The sequence below is a fragment of the Microtus oregoni genome, unplaced genomic scaffold (assembly GCF_018167655.1).
Source record: "Microtus oregoni isolate MIOR12 unplaced genomic scaffold, Mior012 000015F_ref0000493, whole genome shotgun sequence".
Taxonomy (NCBI): Eukaryota; Metazoa; Chordata; class Mammalia; order Rodentia; family Cricetidae; genus Microtus; species Microtus oregoni.
Genome location: NW_024543074.1, coordinates 28209035 through 28232664, shown reverse-complemented (window position 1 = coordinate 28232664; position 23630 = coordinate 28209035). Strand labels below are relative to the sequence as shown.

General features: G+C 49.2%; 1 protein-coding gene across 1 annotated transcript; it reads right to left on the bottom strand.

The window, feature by feature from the left end:
- Nucleotides 1–2130: 2130 nt before the first annotated feature.
- Nucleotides 2131–8927, bottom strand: LOC121456764 (polyunsaturated fatty acid (12S)/(13S)-lipoxygenase, epidermal-type). Its single transcript, XM_041665198.1, has 14 exons — nt 8793–8927; nt 8197–8398; nt 7931–8012; nt 7719–7841; nt 7531–7634; nt 7242–7402; nt 6022–6165; nt 5716–5925; nt 4171–4257; nt 3841–4010; nt 3613–3735; nt 3003–3102; nt 2726–2893; nt 2131–2608 (listed from the first exon to the last, which is right to left on the bottom strand). The coding sequence occupies exons 1-14, from the start codon at nt 8925–8927 to the stop codon at nt 2429–2431; spliced, it is 1989 nt and encodes a 662-aa protein (XP_041521132.1). The 3' UTR covers nt 2131–2428.
- Between the last annotated feature and the right edge of the window lie 14703 nt (nt 8928–23630).

The following is a 23630-nucleotide window of genomic DNA, read 5'->3' as shown; positions in this document are numbered from 1 at the left end:
GCCCTTCCCTTTCTCCTTCACCGGCGTTTACTACTTATGATTCAAATGTTTCTGTTTACGGTAGTTGTAGGTGCACATGCCATGGCGTTCATGTGAGGTCAGAGTACAACTTCGTACAGCTAGTCTTTTCCTTCATCTTTTGCGTGACTTCTCACAGTTGAACTGGGGTTGCTGGACTTCAGCGAGTGCCTTTATACACTCGGCATCTCGCTGGCACACACATGCACACACACACACACACACACACACGACAGGGATTCTGGTAGCTTAGAGGGAACAACACTTGCTGGTCCCAGCATCCTGAAGCACTTCCTTTATGTTTTATTCTAGTAATACACAATTTCAGATGTTACATTTGAATCTATTTTTAGCTGATCTTTCTAGCTGATTAGAGAGTTCTGCATGTAGATATCCCATTTTCCAAGGGATTATTATTATTAGAGAGAAGGCCCTCTCCCTAATGCCATGTTCATGACACTATTATCAAAAAGCAGTTCCCTATGGATGTGTTTATTTCTAGACTCTGTGTTCTGTTCCATAGCCTAAATGTCTAGTTTTGTATCAGTGTTTTAATTATTATAGACTCATAGTATACTTTGAAGTCACTGTTACGGCTCCTGCTTCCTTTATTTTAATGGTGTTTATTTTGTCTATTCAAGGTTGGGCTTTTTTTGGCTTTGTTTTGTTTTTGAGGTGCCATATGAATTTTAGGATTGTTTTTCTAATTCTCTAGCATGAATTCTAATTGGTATTAATAATAAAAATCTAGAGTCCTATATAGAGATTAATGTTGAAGATCAGAGAAGCAGAACAGCCAGGCACTAGAGAGTTCTTACCTCTATCAATGCTCAGACCAAAAGGGTGATCCTGTCTTCAGACTGCCTCCTCAAATGCCCTCAGGTTGTTTCAGACTGTTCTGCTCCTCAGACTACACCCAGCTCCTGTCTCCTTCCGTCTTACATTCCTTTCTCCGCCCAGCCATATCACTCCTGTCTCCACCTCTCTAGTTCTGGGTTAAAGCCGTGGGATCCCAAATGCTGGGATCACCTTTGTGTGAGCTCTGTTCCTTTTGTAGACAGAGTCAATCTTGTGTAGCCTTGAACTAACAGAGACCCCCTGCCTCTGTTTCCTGAGTCCTGGGATTAAAGGTGTGTGCCCCCACTCCCTGGCCTCTAGGGGCTCAGTTCTGCACTCTGATCTTCAGGCAAACTCTATTTGTTAAAACACAAACCAATATCACTACAGTTCTGGGAATGATGTCACTGATACTCTGATAATGACTTCTCTGAGTCTGCAAAATGCTCTCCATAGCACGGCTGTTTTAATGATGCTGTTTTTCTCTTTCTTCACGTCCTCTCCAGCATCCTCAGTGCGATTTTGTTATGTTCTCTCCAGCGTCCTCAGCGCCATATGCTTTTAGTTGTACAGATATTTCACTTCTTCGATGAAGTTTATTTCTAGGTATTATTTTTTGGAAGTGAAATTGCTTTGTTTGCTTCATTTTCAGGCAATTGACTATTGATATTCAGGTGCTACCGATTTCTGTACGCTGCCGCCTGGCTACGCTCACTTCCTACTTCTAATAGGTCAGTTTTGGTAAAGTTATTGGGTGTTTCTATATAGGCTTATGTCACCTATAAGTAGTGACAAGCTGACTTCTTTTTCTCGGTATGGGTGCCTTTATGCTTTCCTCCCCTGCTGCTGGGGACGTGTTTGTCCATCTGTCTTCGGGGCCGGGACTCTGGGCTGGACAGTTGTTAAGGTTGGCGGAAAGGAGAGAAATGAAGAGGAAGCTTTATCACGGGTCTCAGGAAAGGGCTGAGGAGAATGAGACGCAGCTTGGGAGGGGGCCATGGCAGTTTGATGCTGAGCTGGAAGATGCACGGGAGACTTTAATGCAGGTGGCCAGAGGGATGTGTTAACTGAGGATTCAAAGAAGCCTAAAGTTAAAATTCACTGTTAAAAAAGCCACGATTCCCAGTTACACTGGACCCAGTCAGCCATGACCAATGTCATTTAGTTTACAGATGTTAAAGAAACCCTTGTGGAAAAAATGTTTGTCTCAGAAAGACATCTTTCTTTGTTGTCTTTATTTGAATAAGAAGGCAGGAAACAAAATAAGGCCCCCTTCCCTCACTTTCCCTCACTTTAAATAACCAAGCTTTATCATTTAATCAGACTTTAATTAATGTATAAATCGGATCCTTGTGGGGGAAGAGAAGTGAGTAACAGGGATTTGAAGCTAAGGAAGAGCACAGCTGTGGAAGGTTCCAGATTCTGAAATGCAATGGGAATGATCTCTGTGTACTCCCCAGGACTGTGTGATGGGCAGTTATCTAGTCACCAAAGGATGTGGCCAAGGACGAAAGACTATGACGATGATACAAAGAGCGCGTGGCTTCCCCTGGGGCTGAGATGGTGAGGCCTCTCAGATAGTCACACTGTTTTCCACCGTGCAGGGCTGGAGGTACTCATAGGGTAGATCCAGGCTTGCGTTCCGGACGTCAATCTCCTTGTCCATGACAGCCAACTCCTCCTGAAACTGCTTCAGCACAGCCCGGGGCTCAGGGCCTGAGAAATATTCCTCTGTATGATGCCCCAGGGCTACCTGCAAGGGAGAAAATGAAATGACTCAGGCCGTTGGGCTTCTCTTAGGCAAGAATCCTGCCCTGGGCCAAGCTGCCTTTCCCACCCCTAGGCCAGGGCCCAGGCATCTATGTCTAACCATGACAGGCTGGCGTCTGCCAAGGAACTTGGTGAATGTCATCTGCATCCGTGCCTGCTGGAGAGTAGGCATCGCATCCACTATGTCCTTCTCTGTCACATCCTTGGAGGTCGGTGGGGGCTTCCGCATGGTGCATGGGCCATTGGGGATCCAGGAATACCAGTCCAGCTGCAGTTAGAAGACCCACTCACAAACTCAGGCCGACTGCCCAGACATGTGATGTTTTCCCCCTATCCTACATCCCAGAAGCCCCTGAGAAGCTGATCACGTGGATTACCTGACCCTGATGGGCTGAAGCATGCTGACCGGTGCAGGTAAAGATGCACATGGTAACAAAACGGCAGAGCTGAGCCCTGGACTCTAAGGACAGGGGAAACCTGGGGAAATAAAGAGAGTTAAATTTGAGACCAGCATATGGGGCAGATCTCAGGCAGGCAAAAATACATAGAGATACATAAAGGCCTTGTTCCAGTCACAGCCTCCAGAGCCTATGGCTCACAGATAGTGTACACTGAAAGCGATGTGGAATGGAGACCGTTACAAAAAACCACAACCAGTCAAAATGCAGAGCTTTGAAGCCGAGTCCCAGTGGATACATCTCCAACACAACTCGCACACCTAAGGCTCAGGGTTCTTCCCCAAGAGGGGCAGAAAGATTGTAAGAGCCCGAGGATAAGGGAGCTTGCTGTGAGGTTGTGTCTCCTAGGAACATCGGAAGCTACGCCTGTGGGAGGATGAGAAGGCAAAGGAGCTGCAGGAAAGGGTGAGCTTGGGGCTTCTGGAGTCTCAGGAGACAGCTAGGGAAGCGTTTCAGGGTATCAGATGAGGAACGCTGACCGATGTGTGGGCAATGACGCAAGGTAACTCGGGAGGACCCTGTGCCTTACCCCCGCTCCTGGCCCTTCAGCAGTCCGATCTCAGTGATCTCTCTGCACCAGACCTGCAGCTCAGGGTCATCCTTCACATCTTGGTCACTCTTGTAGAAAAGCTCGACCATCCTTTTCACATACCTGCGCCCCAGAGGAGAGGGTGCTCAGCCGCAGGGCCAGGCTAGGGCCTTTGGGACCTGCTGCCCCGCCCCGCCCCCACTTCTCTCCTTCTCTTGTCCTCCTCACCGACTGATGATCTCCCACAGCCTGAGGGCATCCTGGGCATAGAGAGAAGATTTCACATCCAAGAGCCCACGGTCAGCCAAGTCATCCGGAGGGCAAAAGGAGCGGTAAGTCAGACAAGCTGTGGCTCTCTGGAGAATGTCCACGTGGCCTCCACTCCCTGTGCTCACCACCTGAGGACAAGCCAGGGAACAGGGTGGAGAGAGATTGGGACCAGTACGAGGCAAGTGAAGGACACCCTTCAGTGAGAAAAACAGAGTTTGGGGGGGGGAAGAATGGGCGGAGGAGATACCCTTGAGAGACCCCTCCTCCTTCACCCATCCCTTTCCATACCAGATCAAAAATCCCATATTCAGAGACAAGATTATTCCGCGCCAGGATGTTGATCTCCATGGTGTAGCGAAAGTGGGGGATGAGGAGCTGGTTATGGGAAAAGAAACGAGATATAGTCAAACAACAGAAACGGCAGGATCCACAGGGCAAGGGGAATGGAAAGACCCGTGCTGAGAAGGGAGAGGAACGCTTACAGGAGACAGAGAGTCCTTCCCTTTGGAGGACAGGGTCAGGGTAAAGAGAGATAGAGAAATATCTTCCCAAAATCCTCCAAGGTCAAAGGTCAAGGTCTCGCTACTTATTTGCACACTCTTGTGTTCACTGTCATAATTCCAGCAATCACTGGTCTCATGCCCCAGAACCAAGTAGGATCCCTACTCCTTGACTAGGACTCATAGTGTCTGTCTCCCGTCTGTCTGCCACTGTCTCTCTTTGGCTCTCTTTGTCTATCGCTGTCTCTCTGTCTCTGCCTCCCCCATCTCTCCCTCTCTAGGTTTTCAATGCCCTGTAGAAGAAAACTCTTCCTTGACTCTACACCCCTCCCCTCCCCTCCCCTCCCTTCACAGAAGGATCTCAATCTTTCATTTCTCCTTCTCAGCATCCTGAGGAGTCTCTCCCTTCATGACTCGAAGGTTTTACTCAGCCCACAGCCAGACTCCTGGACATCTCCACTTTCCAGAGGAAGTCCTTCCTCCACATTGACAAAGCTCCCTCCCCTGCAGCAGGGCGAGCTCCCCAGCTGTATCTGGGGGTATAACCAGCCTCCCTCTTCAAACACTTTTCTTCTCCTGGGTGCTATGACTCACAGCTTCTGCCGCTCCCTCACCTCAGTGGATGTCCGTCTGTCGCTCCTTCCGTCTCTACCTGCTCTGTAGAGGTGAGGCTAACTAGAGTCACGTCTCAGGTTAAATGTACTACGGAGGCACCAAGCCCAAATCCTAGAGAAATTCCTGCAGTACAGTGATTTCAGGTACTTCTGTTTCTTGCTGACTGATTCCCGTATCTTCAACTTCCCCCTCATATACTCCCCTCCTCTCAATGTTCTCAGACAGATGTCTATAAGTATATGGCTCTGACTTCTCCTCTCCAAGTACTGCAGCTTTCTTGTCTTCTCCCACACCCTTCCTCCTACCCAACAAGCTAATCACTTTCTAGTATTACAGTAACACCTAATACCCAGCATAGCCACAGTCCTTCTCTCTCACTAGGGATCACTTGTTCTGAGTCCCCACGCTTCCCTGCCCCTCAGATGACCCCTCACTCTGAATTGCAATTCCTATGTACAACTTATTCTTACTTTTTCCCTAGTTCATAGCAAGAGCGCATCTTCAGGATTTCCATAGAAGGGTTTCTGTGTGCGTGTATGTGTCTGTGTGTGTGTGTGTGTGTGTGTGCATGTGTGTGTGTGTGTTCATGTATCCACACAGAGACCAAGGTGGCTGCTTCTCCCAACATGCTGCAGAGCAGACCCTGAAGAGCGGCCTCCTGGGGTTGTATGTGTGAACTGTGAACAGCAGATGCAGAGGGGCAGATGCCCTGACATACCTTGTATATGGGATGCAGGCTGGGTAAGCTCCTCATTGTGGCCACAGAGATGACCTCGGCCATTAGATGCCCCCTCAGCAGATGTGACTGCAACTGGTGTAGCTGGAAATCAGAGCTTCGAACCCAGATCTTGGCCAGGAGCCAGGCCATGGGAGGATCCGTGGGCAAGAAGAGCAGAGGTGGGGAACATCCGTGTCGAGGTGGATGGAGCTGGCGCAGGGGGAAGAGAGAGGATAGGTGTTGAGAGCCTGCGTGTCTAAAGCCCTAAAGGGAGTCCACGTTAGGGAAGTCATGTGTTCCTCGTACCTGAATGACCATGGGCAAGAGCCTTCCGTCCGGCTCTAGCTTCAGCATGACCAAAGGAGCTGTCACATACTGCTGCTTAAAAATGATGATGTTGGGCTTGACTCCATCCAGCAGGGAGAAGTCAGCCTCAAACAGAGTTCCAGCCTGTGGGATCGGGTCACGGGTAGACAGAGAGGCTGAGTCAGATCTGAACCCTCTTGCCAAAGTGAATCCCCTCTCTACCACCCAACAATTTACTTTACGTGACTGATCTCCCCAGAAGTAAAGCCCCGGATGCGCCGTTTGGTGCTTGAACCTCACTGAGGTGAAGTTTCTGCCTTCTACCATGGACCACAATTCCCAGCCTGTGTCCTCACCCACCCTTGACAAGCTTTAGCCAAATGTAGCACTAATTGCTCCTTTACTCCCTCCTCCAAAAATTAAGTCTTTTTTTCAAGGCTCTACTTAATCCCCCTCCTCCTCTTCTCTCTCTTACCTTCTTCTTCCCCTCTTCCCCCTTCTTTCCCTCCTCCTTCTTCTCCCCATCCTCTTTCTCCTCTTCCTCCTTTCCTTTCTTTGGGACAGTCTCTTTGAGACATGATCTTATAACATAGCCCTGGTTAGCCTGGAGCTCACTATGTACAGCAGGTTGGCCTTAAACTCGTGTGGCTACGCCTGCCTCTGCGTCCTACATGCTGGGTTTATAAGCAAGAGCCACCACATCCAGCTTGTTCAGTCTGGGTTTTCTCTCCAGAAGCTTTTTCTTAGGACTAAGGCTGAGAAGGGAAAGGATGAAGGTAGAGACGAGAAAGAGGGTAGAAAAAGAGCTAAGACTATATTGATCAAGGCTTTCAACCGCAGGCTAATTTTGCACCTCATCGCCCCAAAACATTTTGCAATGTCTGGAATTATTTTTTGGTACTTACAAAGGATGTGTTATTGTCATCTAATAGGTAAGCGGTTGGGGCTACTACTAGAACCTTACTGCATAGGGAAGTACTCTAAAACAAAGGGTTATGTAGGTCGTAGTAATGACATAGTACCAAAGTTGAGAAATCCCAAGTGCTGAGGAAACCCATCACTTTGCAGGCTAGTCTAAAGAAATCGGTTTTACAAAGGGACTCTGATGCAGGCAGAGGGGGGGTACAGATGATGGAGGTACACTTGGAAGAGAGGAGGGGAGGGAGTAGAAGGCAAAGTGGTGGAACGGTGGGGGGGCGGTAAAGAGAGGCGGTTAGCACCTGGAGCTCCTTCTCCAGCTGGGTCTGTAAGTCTTGCATCTCTGGAGGCACCACCAGCCGGTCTGGAAGGCTCTTAGAGCGCCTCAGGAGCATGGGGTTTGCACCATTGAGGAACTGGTACCCAAAGAGGGCATCCTCCTTCCAGGATTCACGAATCCGCTCTAAGGACATAGGTGGAGAACACTGTGACCTCTAAATTTGTCCTCCCATCTTCTACCCTCTCCCCGCTTCTTTCAAATCCCTGGTTTGGAATTCTGGGTAGAGACTCTGGGAAGTTGTGGTAACTGACCGGCCAGAGCAGTAGTTCCACGTGGGAATATCTTTTGGTAATCTTCCAGCTTTTGTACATAACTTACAAAATCTAAAGTCCCCTTAATGGCAAATTCCTTCAACCTGCGCAAAGAACAGCATATAAGATCACTCAAGCGGCCACCTTGCAGCTTAGGTGAAACCGCGCAAACACAACCACGTACTCACATTTTAACCAGAGTGAAGGAAAAATCGAAATCCTTATCTTCCATGAATCTCTGGTTCCTGGGGAGGTCCCACTGTGTACTCCCTGCTACAGGCAGGATTAACCCCTCCTTCCAGGAGCCCCACCTAGCGGACGAATACAGAGTCCTGAATGGGGCAGTGGGGAGGAGGGGGGTGCGGATTTGGAGGACGATCAAAGGCTTTCCTAAACTCACTGATACAGCTTCCTTCGGTCCTCCATCTCTTGTTCTCGATACTTCCTAAACAGGCTCCGAGTGTCGTCGTTCACCTTCAGGGCTGAAAGGCCGACACAAGAGCTCTCAGGACACCGCTCTGTGCCAGGGTTGCTCCATCTTCCCTTCTCAATCTCATCCTTTCTCTCTTCCCCTCACCCTCATCTCTCTAATCTTTTCCTTTTATTTATTCCATAGCACGCCCAACGACCTCCTTCTTCCTTCAGCGGGACCCCCACAGTCCTCACCAGTGCCCTCGGATACACAGATCGTCTCGTTGCTCTGCACCCAACTGTAGCAGGGGAAAAAGACCTCTCCTTGGGTCCCAGGGCCCTGCACAGTGACCCACTTGCAGAACCAGTCAGAATCAAATAAGCCTCTGTGTTTGTGCATCTTCACCAGCAGGAGGCGTCCTAGATGCACGGGGACGTCGATCTCCAACTGCGTTTCCTGTGGAATAGGACACAGTTCCTCAGCAAGTCTGGGGTCCTCAGTGAGGGCAGCGGTGTCAGTAAGCCCTCAGAGAAGCTTGGCTCCTCTTGCTTCTAAGAAGCACCCCAGGAAACAGACCTGAACTAAGTGGCGGCGAGGAAGGAACAGGGCACTCTGTTGGGCTCTAAGCTAACTGTGCACCTGCTGCGCCCCCAGAGGTAACTCATCCTCGTCCCTCTTTCTCCCCAGGAGCTTCTCCCGTTCCTTTCCCTGTCAGCTTTCCTCGGAGTAGGTTCACCTAAGCCTGACACTATCCCTGGCCGCCTTCTCTGGAGGTCAGACTTCCTTTCCTCCCCCGCAGTCCCCAAGACCCCTGAGGGTCTCTGCGAGCCCAGCCGTCGCCCGCACTCACCCCTCTCCGCATTGGTCGCAGCTGCTTCCCGAGGTCCGCCTCCCCATGCTCGCCCACCAGCCACAGCTGCACCGGGTTGCTGGAGCCCGCCAGAAGCGAGTCTCCAGTGACCACCCGGATCGTGTACTTGCCCATCTCGGCTAATCCTGGGACCTGGGAGAAAAGCCGCTTTTTAAGAGGATCTGAGAGCCAGCCTCCACGGAGCCACGCCTAGACCAGAGTTTGGTGTGGTTGGTTTCCCCCGCCCACAAATCCCTCCCCACCCCACTAAGCAGCAGGTATCTGATACCCACCTTCGCTTTTCTGGGTTTCCCAGCAGTTTGCAAAGATAGGGCCCCATCTAGTTCACTTAGCTAGGTTTTCATGCCCAGTCCCGAGCTAAGTACAGCAGCTAGCTAAGCCCCACCCACCCAATTTTAGTGGAACACAGTTAAAGAGCAGCAGGCGGTGGCGATGAGGGAAGTGGAATGGCTTTGGGTGGGGGCGTGCTTTTCAGTGGAAATGAGCATCTCCTTGGCAAAGATGCAGAGGTTTTGTTGGAGGTCAGGTACAGTAGGTGTGTTCATTGTTCCAACAGGATAGCCTAGAGAGGTCCAAGAAGTTTCCCTTGGAACACCCTGAAACGGGACTTTTGAGATCAAGGCTTTAGGCTGAGCATCCATAATGTGCCCCATGGGTGTACTCCCTTCAGGATTAAGTCTTCCCACCCCATCTCCCAGGGTTTGGCCACCTTCCTCCTAGAAATAAGTAGGATTGGACTCACAGGTACAGTCTCCCTTGCTAGGGCACTCTCTGCCTCTGTTCAGGTCCCCTTGTGCTACTGTGGGCCAAAGTCCCTGAATCCACTGTGGGTCTTGTTTAAGAACTGCTCTTGCCTCATGTTCAAAGAGTCGGTCAAAACTGGTGGCCGAGACCTGAATCTAAAAGTAGGCAGGGGTGCTTTTTTGGACTTCCATGGTGAGTTGACATTAATTCACAGTGAGCAGGCCCCTGAAGGATCTTACGGAACCCACACTACGGCCGCAGTATCCGTCTTGATCTTTACCGCTTTCTTCTCAACCTTGGTTGTTTGTTTCTTGAGACAGAGTTTCTCTGTGTAGCCCTAATTGTCCTGAAACTCAATCTTTAGAAGGGACTGGCCTCAAACTCACAGCAATCCACCTGCCTCTGTTACTCCAGTGCTGGGATTAAAGGCATGGACTACCATGCCTGGCCTTCTTGTTATTATTCTTTTTAAAGTCGTCTTGATTACTTCTCATCAGAAACCTGGCAGTTCTTTTTAAATGATTCTTGTTTATAAAGTCAGAAAAAAATTCTACTTGACTCTAAGAAAAACCATAGCTATGCTATATGGCTATGCTACCATTTCATCGCTAGCGTTTGTCTATGAATAGCACAGTTTTACAACAATCACAGCTGATTGTAGTAATAGGAGTGGCGGAGCTGCATCCCCAGCACCCCGGCCGCCTGGCTAGCTTATGCCCCGAAATAACAACACACAAATTGTATTCATTTAAACACTGCTTGGCCCATTAACTCTAGCCCTTACTGGCTAATTCTGATATCCCGATCAACCCATCTCTAATAAACTTGTGTAGCACCGGTCTTACCGGGAAGGATTCAGCATGTCTGACCTGGCGGCTTGCTCCTTCGTGTGTGCTTCAGAGAGCAGAGCTATTGCGTCTGCCCAGGAGAGGGGAGCATGGGGTCTCTGAGCTCACTTCCTCTTCCTCCCAGCATTCTGTTCTGTTTACTCCACCCACCTATGTTTTAACCTATGAGACCAAGCAGTTTCTTTATTACTTAACCAATGGCCTTCCTCCATCAGCTGATACTGTTGAAAGCTTACGTAATTTTTTTCCTGAGACAGGTTCTCGCTGTATACCATATAGCCCAGGCTACTTCTGCCTCAGCATCCTGAGTCCTGAATAAATGTTCTTTTTTATATAGTGTGTTTGTGTGTGTCTGTGCGTGCATGCTTGCATACGTGTTTGCGTGCATGCATGCGTGTGTGTATGTGGAACTTTTAGAGATGTCTTCCTTTATTGTGTCCTACCTTATTTCCTTGAGACAGGGTCTCTCACTGGCTCAGAAGCTCACTGTTCAGTCTTGGGCGGATAACCAGTGAGATCTCAGGAGCGGCTCACCTCTACCCGCTGGGATCACAGCACACAGAGCCGAGCCTAGCCCCTAGCTTGTTCTGTGGATGCTGAGGATTGAAGTTTAGGTCCTTGTGCCTTCAGAGTCAGCACTCTGGCCCATGGAGCCATCTCTCGAGCCCCAAGCAACTGTTCTTCATGGGCATACAGTTTACCTGGCGGGCATAGAGTGTCTTCCAACCTCCCCGCGTAAGTGTATGAGCCATGCTGAGGACATCTTTTTGGAGGCCGCAACAGAGCGAGTAGACTGAAATGTTAATCAAGGGTTTGGATCTTAAATCTTCCTCAAGAGTGCCTGCGTTCCCAGCCTCACCCTGAGTGCAGCCATGCTCAGAGAGGGAGGGTCTCCAGGAGGTGGCTGGATCGAATTCCTCCCCCGACTCTTCCTCTGAGCCTTCATTCTCACATCTGAGTCGCCCATCCATCAGTGACAATTTAGACTTCATCCCTGACAGCATTGCATAGAGTATGACTGGTCTTCCCTTCCCTGTGCCACCTGCTCCCCTTTCCCCAGGACTGAGACCAACATGGGTTCCAGAAGACACCCACGTCCTTCCAACAAACCTCCCCTTTGCTGTTTACCTCACCTTGAAGTATACATGCTTCTAGAACAAGACTGAGCTCCTATCGGGACTGAGTCCAAGTTACAGAAACATGGAAAGAAATGACTCAGTGATGGACTGGGCAGAACAGAGAGACCCACACGCAGGCACGGGGCAGTCTGCTCTGCACAGACTCCACGGGGAAAGCGCGGGCCTCTTGGCACCTTGTGTCAGGCAGATGAGCACTCTATGGTGAGCAACTGAATGGTGTGGTATGAAAGAGAGAGAAAGAGGCAAAATGGCTCATGTCCTGCGGACAGAGACAGATCTGAAGGGGTGAAAGCGGTGAGGAGCAGGCAGATGAGGGTGGCTTGATTGCCACTCAGCGCCATGGTGATGTCTGGTTGATTGCCACAACCTCAGTCTGTGTTGATGTCTGTGGCTCTCGATACCACCAAACGCCTTAGAGGCTAGGGCCTTACAGAGTCGGCCCCGCCCCCTCACTGGCTGCAACACTAAGGAGCACTGGTCCTGCCCCCCACCCTCTGAAGCACTCAGGAGAGAGGGTCCTACACCTTATCTGGACAGCATAACAAGTTGACCCTATTCACTGGGGCATGGGCGAGCTGGCCCTGAGAGCATGAGAATCGGAAGGCAGGTCAGGACCGCCACGTGGTGAGGGAAAGATGCCTCCCCTCACTCCTTGCCACCTGCAGCAGGTGGGGGCCCTGACCCAACCCCTCACCAGCTGCAGCACTCAAGAGAACAGGCCCTGGTCCTTGCCTGGGCACCACCATAGAGCTGAGCCTATAAACAGGGTCTCTGGTGAGCAAGCCCTGAACTGGTACAGCCTCCCTCCTCTGTGGTGTGGTGGTGGGGGCAAGAGAAAGATGCTTTCCCCCCTCCTCCCTACTGCCTCCAGCTGATGAGGGAGTCGATCCTCCCCTTTAAGAGCCACAACACTCAGGAAAATAGGCCCTGCACTGTGTCTGGGCAGCACAGCAGAGCTGATCCTGTTGACGGGCGTGGTGGAACCAGCTCCACCTGTCATCCTCCATAAAGTGGCATGAGAAGGGAAGAGATGCCCCTCTGTGCCTGAGGCAGGTGGGAGAGCTGGCCCTGAGGTCATAAGGGCATGAGAGCTGCCCCTGCCCTCACTAGCTAACAGGCTCAGGGGAGCAGGCCCTGCACCCCTCCCGGGCAGCCCAGTTGAGCAGACTCTGTTGGCGGAGGTGTAGTGAGCCAGCCCTGAAGTTGTGAGCATGGGAGAGCTGTGCCTACTACTCATCTGTCATGAGATGGCATGGACGAGGGGGAGATACCCTCCTTACCCCTCGATGCCTGTGAAAGACGAGGGAGCTGGCCCCTCCTCCTTACCAGCTATAGCACTCAGGAAAGTGGGCCCTGCTCCTCTCCTGGGCAGCACAGCAGAGCTGACCCTATTGACAGGAGTGGGAGTGAACTGGCCCAGAGAACATGACTGGCCTTGCCCCTCATCTGCCATGTGGTGCTGTGGCATATATGGTGCCTGTGGCAGTTGCTCGCGAGAGTGGGAGAGCTGTCCCTGCCCCTCACCAGGTGCAGCACTAGGGAGAGGACTGGCCCTGAACCTCACCTGGGCAGCACAGTGGAGCTGGCCCTGCTGGTGTAGGTGTGGGAGAGCAGACCCTCACGGGCATGAAAGCAGAGCTGGCCCCGCCCTGTGTTCATCGCTGTAGTGGTGAACCAGCCAGGACAGCGCTGGAGAGCTCACACTGGTGATGAGGACAGGGGACAGCTGGCGGGCTGACAAACCCTGCAACTACCCAGGCCCAGAACCAGGTGTGAGTTGGCCCACCCCAAATGTCCGCCCCATCTATGGTCTACTGGAGCACGTGAAGGGGCCAGTCCTACAGACCCAAGCTGCAGGATCTCCACGACACAAGGCATCAACAGGATATCCAAGAGGAGTTCCCGTGAGGGCCCAGCATCAATAGTGCAGCAGAAACCAGAGGCCTTGAACCCAACCAATGACTCCCTGCAATGAACACTTACAAGTCAAGATACATGGACAAAAGGATTCACTGTGTGACTCAATGTGTCGCACTGCAGCTTCCATGAAGAGAGTGGTTTTTTCCTTTGATTTTCTTTTTATCTCTTAAATTTTATTTTATTTTACTTGAGGGGGGAAGGCTACAAGGGCAGAAAGTGGATACAAAGGGGCAGGGAAACAAATGGGATCACGATACATGATGTGAAAGACACAAAGAATAAATAAAAAGGAAGTTTAAAAACATGCACAAGAGAAGGGAGGAGAAAATGAGGGTTCAGTATTGAGTCTCAGGAGGTGGAGAAATGAGGGACTCAGCATTGAGTCTCAAGAGGTGAGGTCCCTTTCCTATTAACCCCCACTCCTTTTGATTAGTGCTTTACTCAATGACTCCTTGGATCAAACCAACAATTTCTCAATCATTCTTCTTTGATAATATAATTCCATTTCAATATTAAGATTACTTATTTTGTGATTCCCCACCTTAGAGTCCATTCTGGGGCCAGAGAGCTAGCTCAGCAGGAAAAAGGGCTTGCCACACGGCTTGACGGCCTAAATTTGACTCACCCACCACATGGGGTGGAGGAAGAAAACAGACTCCCGAAAGTTATTCTCTGACCTCCACATGCACACCATGCTGTGCACACCCACAAACCCGCACACACCCCACACCCATATACATTCACAGACAAACAGCATTCACGCACACACATCATGCACACACACATACACACACATTATACACACACATCACACACACACATCATACACCGTACACATACATCATGCACACACATCATCACACACATCACACACACACATCATACACACACATCATGCACACACATCATGCACACACATCATACACACACATCACACACACATCATACACCATACACATACATCACGCACACACAATAATGACAAATCAGATAAAATAATCTTGAAGTCCTCTCTGAGCTCTTTTTGTTGGATTTAGGGGAGCAGAATAAAGGAACTACAGTGAGGAAGGAGACCAGAGTTTGACCTCAAGCGATGAGATTGCATTTATTAGAGCTAATCATGGCTGGCAATATCTCTGCCTTGGAAACAGAGGGTCTCTGGGGAGGGGAAGCTGATAAGGGCTCTCAAAGGGGTGGACAAAGGGCTTCGGTTGAGAAGAGGGGATTGCAATGGCTTCCTCTCCTGTGGTTGTTTATCTCAACAAGGCCGTGTTATCTTTATGAACTGCTTGCCCCAGGGAGATGTGGTTGATTGATAGCAATTGGGCAATGCCAGCAAGCCAGCCTCAGCAGCGGGGCTCCTGGTTTCCTCAGCTGAGGCATTCTCTCACTTCCCCTCGCACCCATCACCCTTTCTACCTGGCTTGCCTCAGCCTGCCCTTGTTTGGACCTAGAGGTTTGAAAGTAAAAGAGAGAGCCCCTGTGCTTTTCATGGCCCCCCATCTATCTCCTTTTCTACGTTCTAACTGATACACAAAAGCACAAAGTTATACATATTGAGGGACACCTGTCATTTCCATGTGTGTACCCTTCATTTAAATCAGGTTGAACATGCTTATTCCCTCAAACATTTGCCATTTCTTTGCAATAAAGCTTTTTTAAAAAATCTTTTCTCTTTGCTTTCTGGAATGTACAGTGCATAATCACTACCTATAGTCACCCCAAAGCATCTATAAAGCATCTATATTACCCCAGAACCTCTTGCTTCTAGAATTACCTGTAGCACCCACTAGCCAGTCTTCCCCATGCCTCCTCTCACTCTGTGTCCTGAGTTGCCCGGTAACCACCATTCCAGTTTCAACTTTCATGAGATTAATGTATTTTATTAAAAGTGAGCAGAGTCAACTTCCTTAGCGATCAGGGAAATGCAAATCAAGACAACTTTAAGATACCATCTTACACCTGTCAGAATGGCGAAAATCAAAAACACCAATGATAGCCTTTGTTGGAGAGGTTGTGGAGAAAGGGGTACACTCATCCATTGCTGGTGGGAATGCAAACTTGTGCAACCACTTTGGAAAGCAGTGTGGCGGTTTCTCAGGAAATTTGGGATCAACTTACCCCTGGACCCCGCAATACCACTCTTGGGAATATACCCAAGAGAGGCCTTATCATACAACAAAAGTATATGCTCTACTATGTTCATAGCAGCATTGTTTGTCATAGCCAGAACCTGGAAACAACCTAGATGCCCTTCAATGGAAGAATGGATGAAGAAAGTATGGAATATATACATATTAGAGTATTATTCAGCAGTAAGAAACAAGGACTTCTTGAATTTTGCATGCAAATGGATGGAAATAGAAAACACTATCCTGAGTGAGGTAAGCCAGACACAAAAAGAGGAACATGGGATGTACTCACTCATATTTGGTTTCTAGCCATAAACCAAGGACATTGAGCCTATAATTAGTGATCCTAGAGAAGCTAAATAAGGAGAACCCAAAGAAAAACATATAGGCATCCTCCTGAATATTAACCTTCAGCAAGCGATGAAAGGAGACAGAGACAGAGACCCACATTGGAGCACAGGACTGAATTCTCAAGGTCCAAATCAGGAGCAGAAGGAGAGAGAGCACGAGCAAGGAACTCAGGACCATGAGGGGTGCACCCACACACTGAGACAATAGAATGTTCTACTGGAAACTCACCAAGACCAGCTGGCCTGGGTCTGGAAAAGCCTGGGATAAAACCGGACTCTCTGAACATAACGGACAATGAGGACTACTGAGAACTCAAGAACAATGGCACTGGGTTTCTGATCCTACTGCACGTACTGGCTTTGTGGGAGCCTAGGCAGTTTGGATGCTCAACTTACTAGACCTGGATGGAGGTGGGGGGTTCCTTGGACTTCCCACAGGACAGGGAACCCTGATTGCTTTTCGGGCTGAGAGGGGGGGACTTAATTAGGGGAGGGGGAGGGAAATGGGAGGCGGTGGCTGGGAAGAGACAGAAATCTTTAATAAATAAATAAATTAAAAAAAAAGAAAAAAAATAAAAGTGAGCAGAGTGTTTTTAGTTTATTTTACCTCTGTTTTTCTTATTTTATATGTATGGGTGTTTTCCCTACGTGGATGTAAGTACACCATGAGCATGCAATGCTCATGAAAACCAGGAGAGGACATTGGATCCCCTGAAGCTGAAGTAGCAGATGGTTGTGAGACACCATGTGGGTGCTGGGAACTGAACCCAGGTCCTCTGAAAGAGCAGTCAGTGCTCTTAACCACTGAGCCATCTCTCTGGCCCCTCTCAGCCTTTAATGGCCTTCTAGGAAGGAAGCTGAAGAGTATGCACTATAGCTCACCTCCCTTGCTCCCTCTATGATCTGCTGGAGCACCCCCTTCCCACCGACCCGCGACCCATTGAGCAAACCCAGCTAGAAACCAGAGAGCATTAGAGCCCATTAATACACTCTCCACCTTCCTCCCAGGGAAGAGAGGGGCACAGAAGGGTGGAAAATGGCTTTAGAGAGTGTGCTGGCTAGTGTTTGCCAACTCAACACAAGGAAGAGATTAATCTCACTCTTTGAGCTTTGAAGAGTTGCCCACAAAGACTGGCCTGCAGGCCAGCCCGTGCATCAATCTCTTGATTCCTGAAACATAAGAGAGGGCCCAGCTCCTTGTGAGCAATGCCACCCCTAGGCAGAGGGGCCTGGGCTGTATGAGAAAGCAGGAAGAACAAGCCATGGAGAGCAACCCAGTAAGTAATTGGTATTCCTCTGTGGTCTCTGCGTCAGTTCCCACCTCAAGGTTCCTGCCTTGAGCTCCTGTATGGCTTCCCTTGGTGACGGACCAGAACGTGAGGTGAAATAGTTGAAATCAGCTCTCCCTCCCCAAGTTGCTCTTGGTCAGTGTTTATTCCCGCAGTAGAACTCCAAATTAGGACAAAGAGACCCAAAAATAATTTGGGTATAATGTTTCTGTTGTAGGCATCCCCAATCTTGATGACAACATCTCTTAGATCACCCACCTCGGCTTTAGGAACAAAGGAACCCCCTCCCCTCTCTCCCATTTGAAAGCACCAAACTCCTTAGAATGCTACAGACCCCTCCTGCTTTACTATTTTTAACCTCACCAGAGTGAGGCTGTTAATACCAGGATCATTTATAACTTTTTTAAAGTTTATTGATGGGAAAAGAGCCCCTGCCACAGTGTGTGTGTGTGTGTGTGTGTGTGTGTGTGTGTGTGTGTGCACAAGTGGGCACACACGTGTGTCAGAGAACAACCTGTGGGACTCAGTTCTGCCCTTCCACCGTGAGATCTCAAGTTGTCAGTTTGATGGCAAGCATCCTTCCCCACTGAGTCATCTCACCAGCCTGGGATCCTTTCGGAACTATCACTTTCAGTCAGTGCAAGAGGCAGGAAAATTGGGATGAGGTGAGGTGCAGAGAAGAGTGTCATTCTCCCTGCCCCGGCCATCCCCGCCCCAGCCATCCTAGAGGGAGAAGTAAGCAGTGACAAAGACGTTGCTTAAGCAGTGAGCTGTGTGGGGACATTCAAGTTTATGACACTGGAGACAAGATCTGGGGACGTGCAACATCAGCATTTTGACTCTAACGTGCATCGGAAGAGGAAATCCCAGCTTCCATCTGTCCGTCTGTCTGTCTGAAGGCAGATGAAGGAAAGCAGCAGATCTCTATACTCGGCTGAGTCAACCCTGCTCTTCTACTAAGTTATTTGAAACCACTGGGGCCAAACACAAGATGGTTGTTAGTTTTATTGACGATTGGCTCCCAGACCAGTGAAGTTGGTGAAGTGGGAAGACAGAAAATCCTGGCAAAGAAAGAGGCAGAGCTCTCTCCCAGGACGCAGTCACTCTATCTCAAATCCTATCTCTGCACGCGCCCTACAGAGGGCCAAAGGTGGTGAAGTACCCTCCTATAGAGAAGGGAGAGCGGTGCTCCAGGGCTGTGCTCCCCGGCTTCAGGGCTGTGCTCCCTGCTTCAGGGCTGTGCTTCCTGGCTATCCTTTACTCCTCCTTAAGGCCAGAGGTCAAGGCAATAAAACAGGTGTTGGCAGAGGCTCCTGGAGCATCTAAGCTTTCTCCAGGCTAAGAAACCTAAGCTCCACCCAGCTCAGTTCTGGCCTTTAAGTTTCTAACCTCAACTCATGCTAGCTAATACACTGAACTACTCTGCACCACCTCTTCTCATAGACGACATCACGGAGAAGATGGCTCGACCCACAGATGCGCCTGTAGCCAGCCATCAGTGATGATATCTAAACTCATCTATTCTAGCTATGCATCTATATCTGTTTTTCTTCATATCATCGGCACATAGGCACAACTACCGAGAGGCTGCTATAGTATTGTGCCCACAGTGAAATTCCTTTCTAGGAGGAAAAGCCACCAATTACCAGCATCTATTGTTTCCAATTATAAAATGAGAATTACCAAGCCAGCATGAAGCTTTTCCAGGTGGTCTTTGGAATGCCTATCTCATCATCACCATCTTGAAACATCAGGCAATAGGAAACTCCTCCAAATCAAAACAAGATTAGAACACATTAACGCAAAAGCTGGACCTGAGATTTTGTGATCGCCATAGGGGAATAAACTTGGACATGAGATAAGAGAGGAAGACTGGAGCAGTGGATAAGGGCACAGGCCTTAGGGTCTGTGCTGGAGTGCAGTTCCATCCCTGCCCTACCCGTGGAAGGTCGCTAATCTTCTCAGGGTCTCTATGAAGTAACCGGAAAGGATCTGGTTGGTCTTTCACCAAATTCAGTCTTCACAAAACCCTTCCTAATCAGAAAGGAAAGCCGAATCAACCACTCAGTCAACACTGGTGGGACCATGTCACTCCTCATGGCCATCACTGGTGGGGTGACATCACTCCTCACAGCTGTCACTGGTGGGGTGACATCACTCCTCACGGCCGTCACTGGTGGGGTGACATCACTCCTCACGGCCATCATTGGTGGGGTGACATCACTCCTCACAGCTGTCACTGGTGGGGTGACATCACTCCTCACGGCCGTCACTGGTGGGGTGACATCACTCCTCACAGCCATCACTGGTGGGGTGACATCACTCCTCACAGCCATCACTGGTGGGGTGACATCACTCCTCACGGCCGTCACTGGTGGGGTGACATCACTCCTCACAGCCATCACTGGTGGGGTGACGTCCCTCCTCACAGCCATCACTGGTGGGGTGACATCACTCCTCACAGCCATCACTGGCGTGCTGACTTCACTCCTCATGGTCGTCACTGGTGACTTCACTCCTTATGGCTGTCACTGGTGTGCTGATGTCTCTCCTCATGGTCATTACGAGTAAAGCAACTTCATTCCTGCCAGTCAAGAGTGCTCGTTCATCTCTCCTGTAAGAACTCCTGTGGCCCTGGGAAGACGGCAGATGTAGAATGAGAGACGAAGCCTCTGGCAACTCTCCCTGCTGGCATGTAGACTTATTCACTGTCCTAAATCTTGAGATGTGGCTGTACTCCTGGCATCGTTTGCCTGCACCTGCTCTAAGAGAAAGCCCTCTCAGGTAAGAGCCCCTCCACAGTGTCTAAACTTCTGTTGGGATAAATTTCCCCCATGGGGCCGTATGACAGTGTTGAACTTTTCCCTTACCACTGTGATCCTGGAGAACATGTTAGTTAAAGAAATATCTCCCACCCACTCTACATTCAGTAAAGGGCTGGCTGCAAAGGACCACTCTCCCCCACACAGCTTAGATAAAACTAGGCCAGACACAGACCCTCCACACTCCTGCTCTTTGTCTTACAAATCCCATAAGAACTGTTCTGCTCACTAGGCGACTGGGGCAAAGAATTTCATGTTTAACCACTCATTGTTTTAGTTGTATATGGTCAAGTGGTTTACTACAATAATTCAATATGTGTAATGATCAAATCAAGATGTTTAACATCCACATCTCAAAAACCCCTTGTTACCTTCTGCTTACACTAAGTACTACACCAAGTGTTAGTCATTCCATTGTGCTAGAGGAAACCAGCATTTGCTTCCTACCTTCATTCGGTTTTAGCACTGTTGTCCCACCTCCTACTGTTCCTCCACCCGCCCCCTCCTGTAGTCATTACTCTGGCCCAGGTCAATATTTTTTTAGCACCTGGTGTGAGAGGCAATGTTTGGTGTTTGTCTTAGGGAGTCAAACTTATTTCACTAATGCATCATTCCCAGGTGCCTTCCTTTTTCCTCAGTGAGAAGATCCCGTTCTTCTTGTGCCTGAGAAGTCAGGGTGACTCCTGTCTTAGCTGTTGAGACTCATTATTGACTGGACCAAACCGCAGTCAAGTCTCTCTGCCATCACTGGAAGCAGGAATGTTGTCACGTGCCTTAGGCTGGACCAACATCGGAATGTAGAATAGCTCCTCCCAGGTGACTCCAAGGGAAGTTATTTTCTGCTGAAAGACTGATTCTTTTATTATTGTTGTTTTTATATATATATATATATATATAGTAAGTTATATATATATATATTTTACATACTATATATAATTTACATACTAATCCCAGTTCCCTCATCCTCCCCTCTTCCCGCTCCCCCCATCTTCCCCTCATCCCACCCCCATACACTCTTCAGAGAGGGTGAATCCCCCCGTGGGAAGTCAGTGAATTCTGTCACATCACCAGGTTGTGGCGATGGATGCAGACAGAGACAGAGATCCACATTGGAGCACTGCACTGAGCTCCCAAGGTCCAAATGAGGAGCAGAAGGACGGAGAACATGAGCAATGAAGTCAGGACCGCGAGGAGTATGCCTGCCCACTGAAATGGTGGGGCTGATCTAATGGGAGCTCACCAAGGCCAGCTGGACTGGGTTTGAACGAGCATGTGATCAAACCGGACTCTCTGAATGTGGCTGACAATGAGGGTTGACTGAGAAGCCAAGGACAATGGCACTGGGTTTGGATTCTACTGCATGTACTGGCTTTTTGGGAGCCTAGTCTGTTTGGATGCACACCTTCCTAGACCTGGATAGAGGGGGGAGGATCTTGGACTTCCACAGGGCAGAGAACCCCTGACTGCTCTTAGAACTGGAGAGGGAGGGGGAGAGGGAGTGGGGGGAGTGGGAGGGAAATAGGAGGAGGGGAGGAGGTGGAAATTTTTAATAAATAAAAAAGAAAACACTATCCTGAGTGATGTAACCCAGACCCAAAAAGATGAATATGGTATGTACTCACTCATAAGTGGATTCTAGCCACAAATAAAGGACATTGAGCCTATAATTCGTGATCCTAGAGAAGCTAAATAAAAAGGTGAACCCAAAGAAAAACATATAGTTATCCCCCTGGATATTAGAAGTAGAAAAGATTGCCAGGCAAACAATTGGGAGCTTGGGGGTGGGGGTGGGGTGGGGGAGATGGGGAGAGAGAAGGGAGAAGGGGAGGATGGGGAGAGCTTGGGGGAATGGGATGGTTGGGATGGAGGAAAGGTGGATATGGGAGTAGGGAAGTATATATCTTAATTAAGGAAGCCATTTTAGGGTTGGCAAGAGACTTGACTCTAGAGGGGTTCCCAGGTGTCCAAGGAGATGTCCCCAGCTTTTTCCTTGGGCAGCTGAGGAGAGGGCGCCTGAACTAGCCCTATCCTATAGCCACACTGATGAATATCTTGCATATCACCATAAATGAATTTTTTTTAATGAAAGCCTTTTTCAGTAGTGTCTCTTGGGCTGGGCAGATGGCTCAGTGGTTAGGAGTGCTTGCTGCCCTTTGTAGTTAGGGTGACTCTGCACCCAGAGCACTTGAGTTCAGATCCCAGCAACCATAGCAGACAGCCACACCGCCTGCAACTCCAGCTCCAGGGCACCCACGGAATAGAATAGGACCTCCCCAACACAACAACAACAACAACAAAAATGTCAGCCGGGTGATGGTGGCGCACACCTTTAATCCCAGCACTCGGGGAGGCAGAGGCAGGCAGATCTCTAGAGGAAGTGTGTCACTGTGGGGGATGGGCTTTGGGGTTTCCTATGCTCAGGAGACCGTCTAATGTTTCATCCTTCTTCCTGTTGCCTTCAAGAAGTAGGAGTCTCAGCCACTCCAGCACCACGTCTGCCTGCACGCTGCCATGCTCCTGTCATGATGATAATGGACTGAACCTCTGAAACTGTAAGTGAGCCATTCCAATTAAATGCTTTCTTTATAAAAGTTGCCATGATCTGGGCTACAGAGATGGCTTAGCGGTTCGGAGCACTGGCTGTTCTTCCACATGAACCCAGGTTCAATTCCCAGCACGCACATGGCAGCTGTCTATAACTCCAAGATCTGACACCCTCACACAAACATACATGCAGGCAAAACTCCAATGCACATAAGACAAAAATAAATTATTTTTTAAAAAAAGAATTGCCATGGTCATGGTGTCTCTTCACAGTAATAAAAACCCTAACTAAGACACCTATCTACAAAGAATACCATACATATGTCAATAAGTCTACGAAAATGTCTCATAATTAGCCCTTAGGGAAACACCAACTAAACCCCAATAAGATACTTCACAATCACTGTACACCCATGACCACCTGAGCTGGATTCCTGGAACCCACAGTGGAAGGGAGAACCAACTCCTGAGAGCTGGCCGTGACCCCCACATGGACATGCCTGCACTCAACAACACACACACACACACGTGCACATACACACACACATACGCGCACACACACACTAAAAGTATCACACATTGTTTAATTACATTGATATAATAATAAAGACTGGATACACCTCAAGACAGAAGATTGGCTGTGTGTGAGGCTCCGAGGGGAGCAGTGGGTAAGCAGGCTGCTTATTGTAAAATTGGCCATGAAGAAACACTCTGATCTACCTCTGTCCAACAGCAAGATGCAGGCCTTTCTCACAGCTGGGGAACAAATTCTGCAAGGAGATTCTGAACACACAGCACCCCTCTTCTCCACCCAGCCTATTATGAACCATACCTCTGAGTTCAAACCTCCGTAAAAGACAGAAGGAAAGAGTTCACAGAGCTTCTAGGGCTGAGTATATGGAAGTTTCTAGAAGGTGATAGTACTCACAGAAGTGCCATACACTGTCCCTTGCATGTCACCCTGTATAGCTCTTTATCTGTATTTTTGTAATGTTCTCATAGTAAAACACCGAGGCCAGGTGTGGGAGT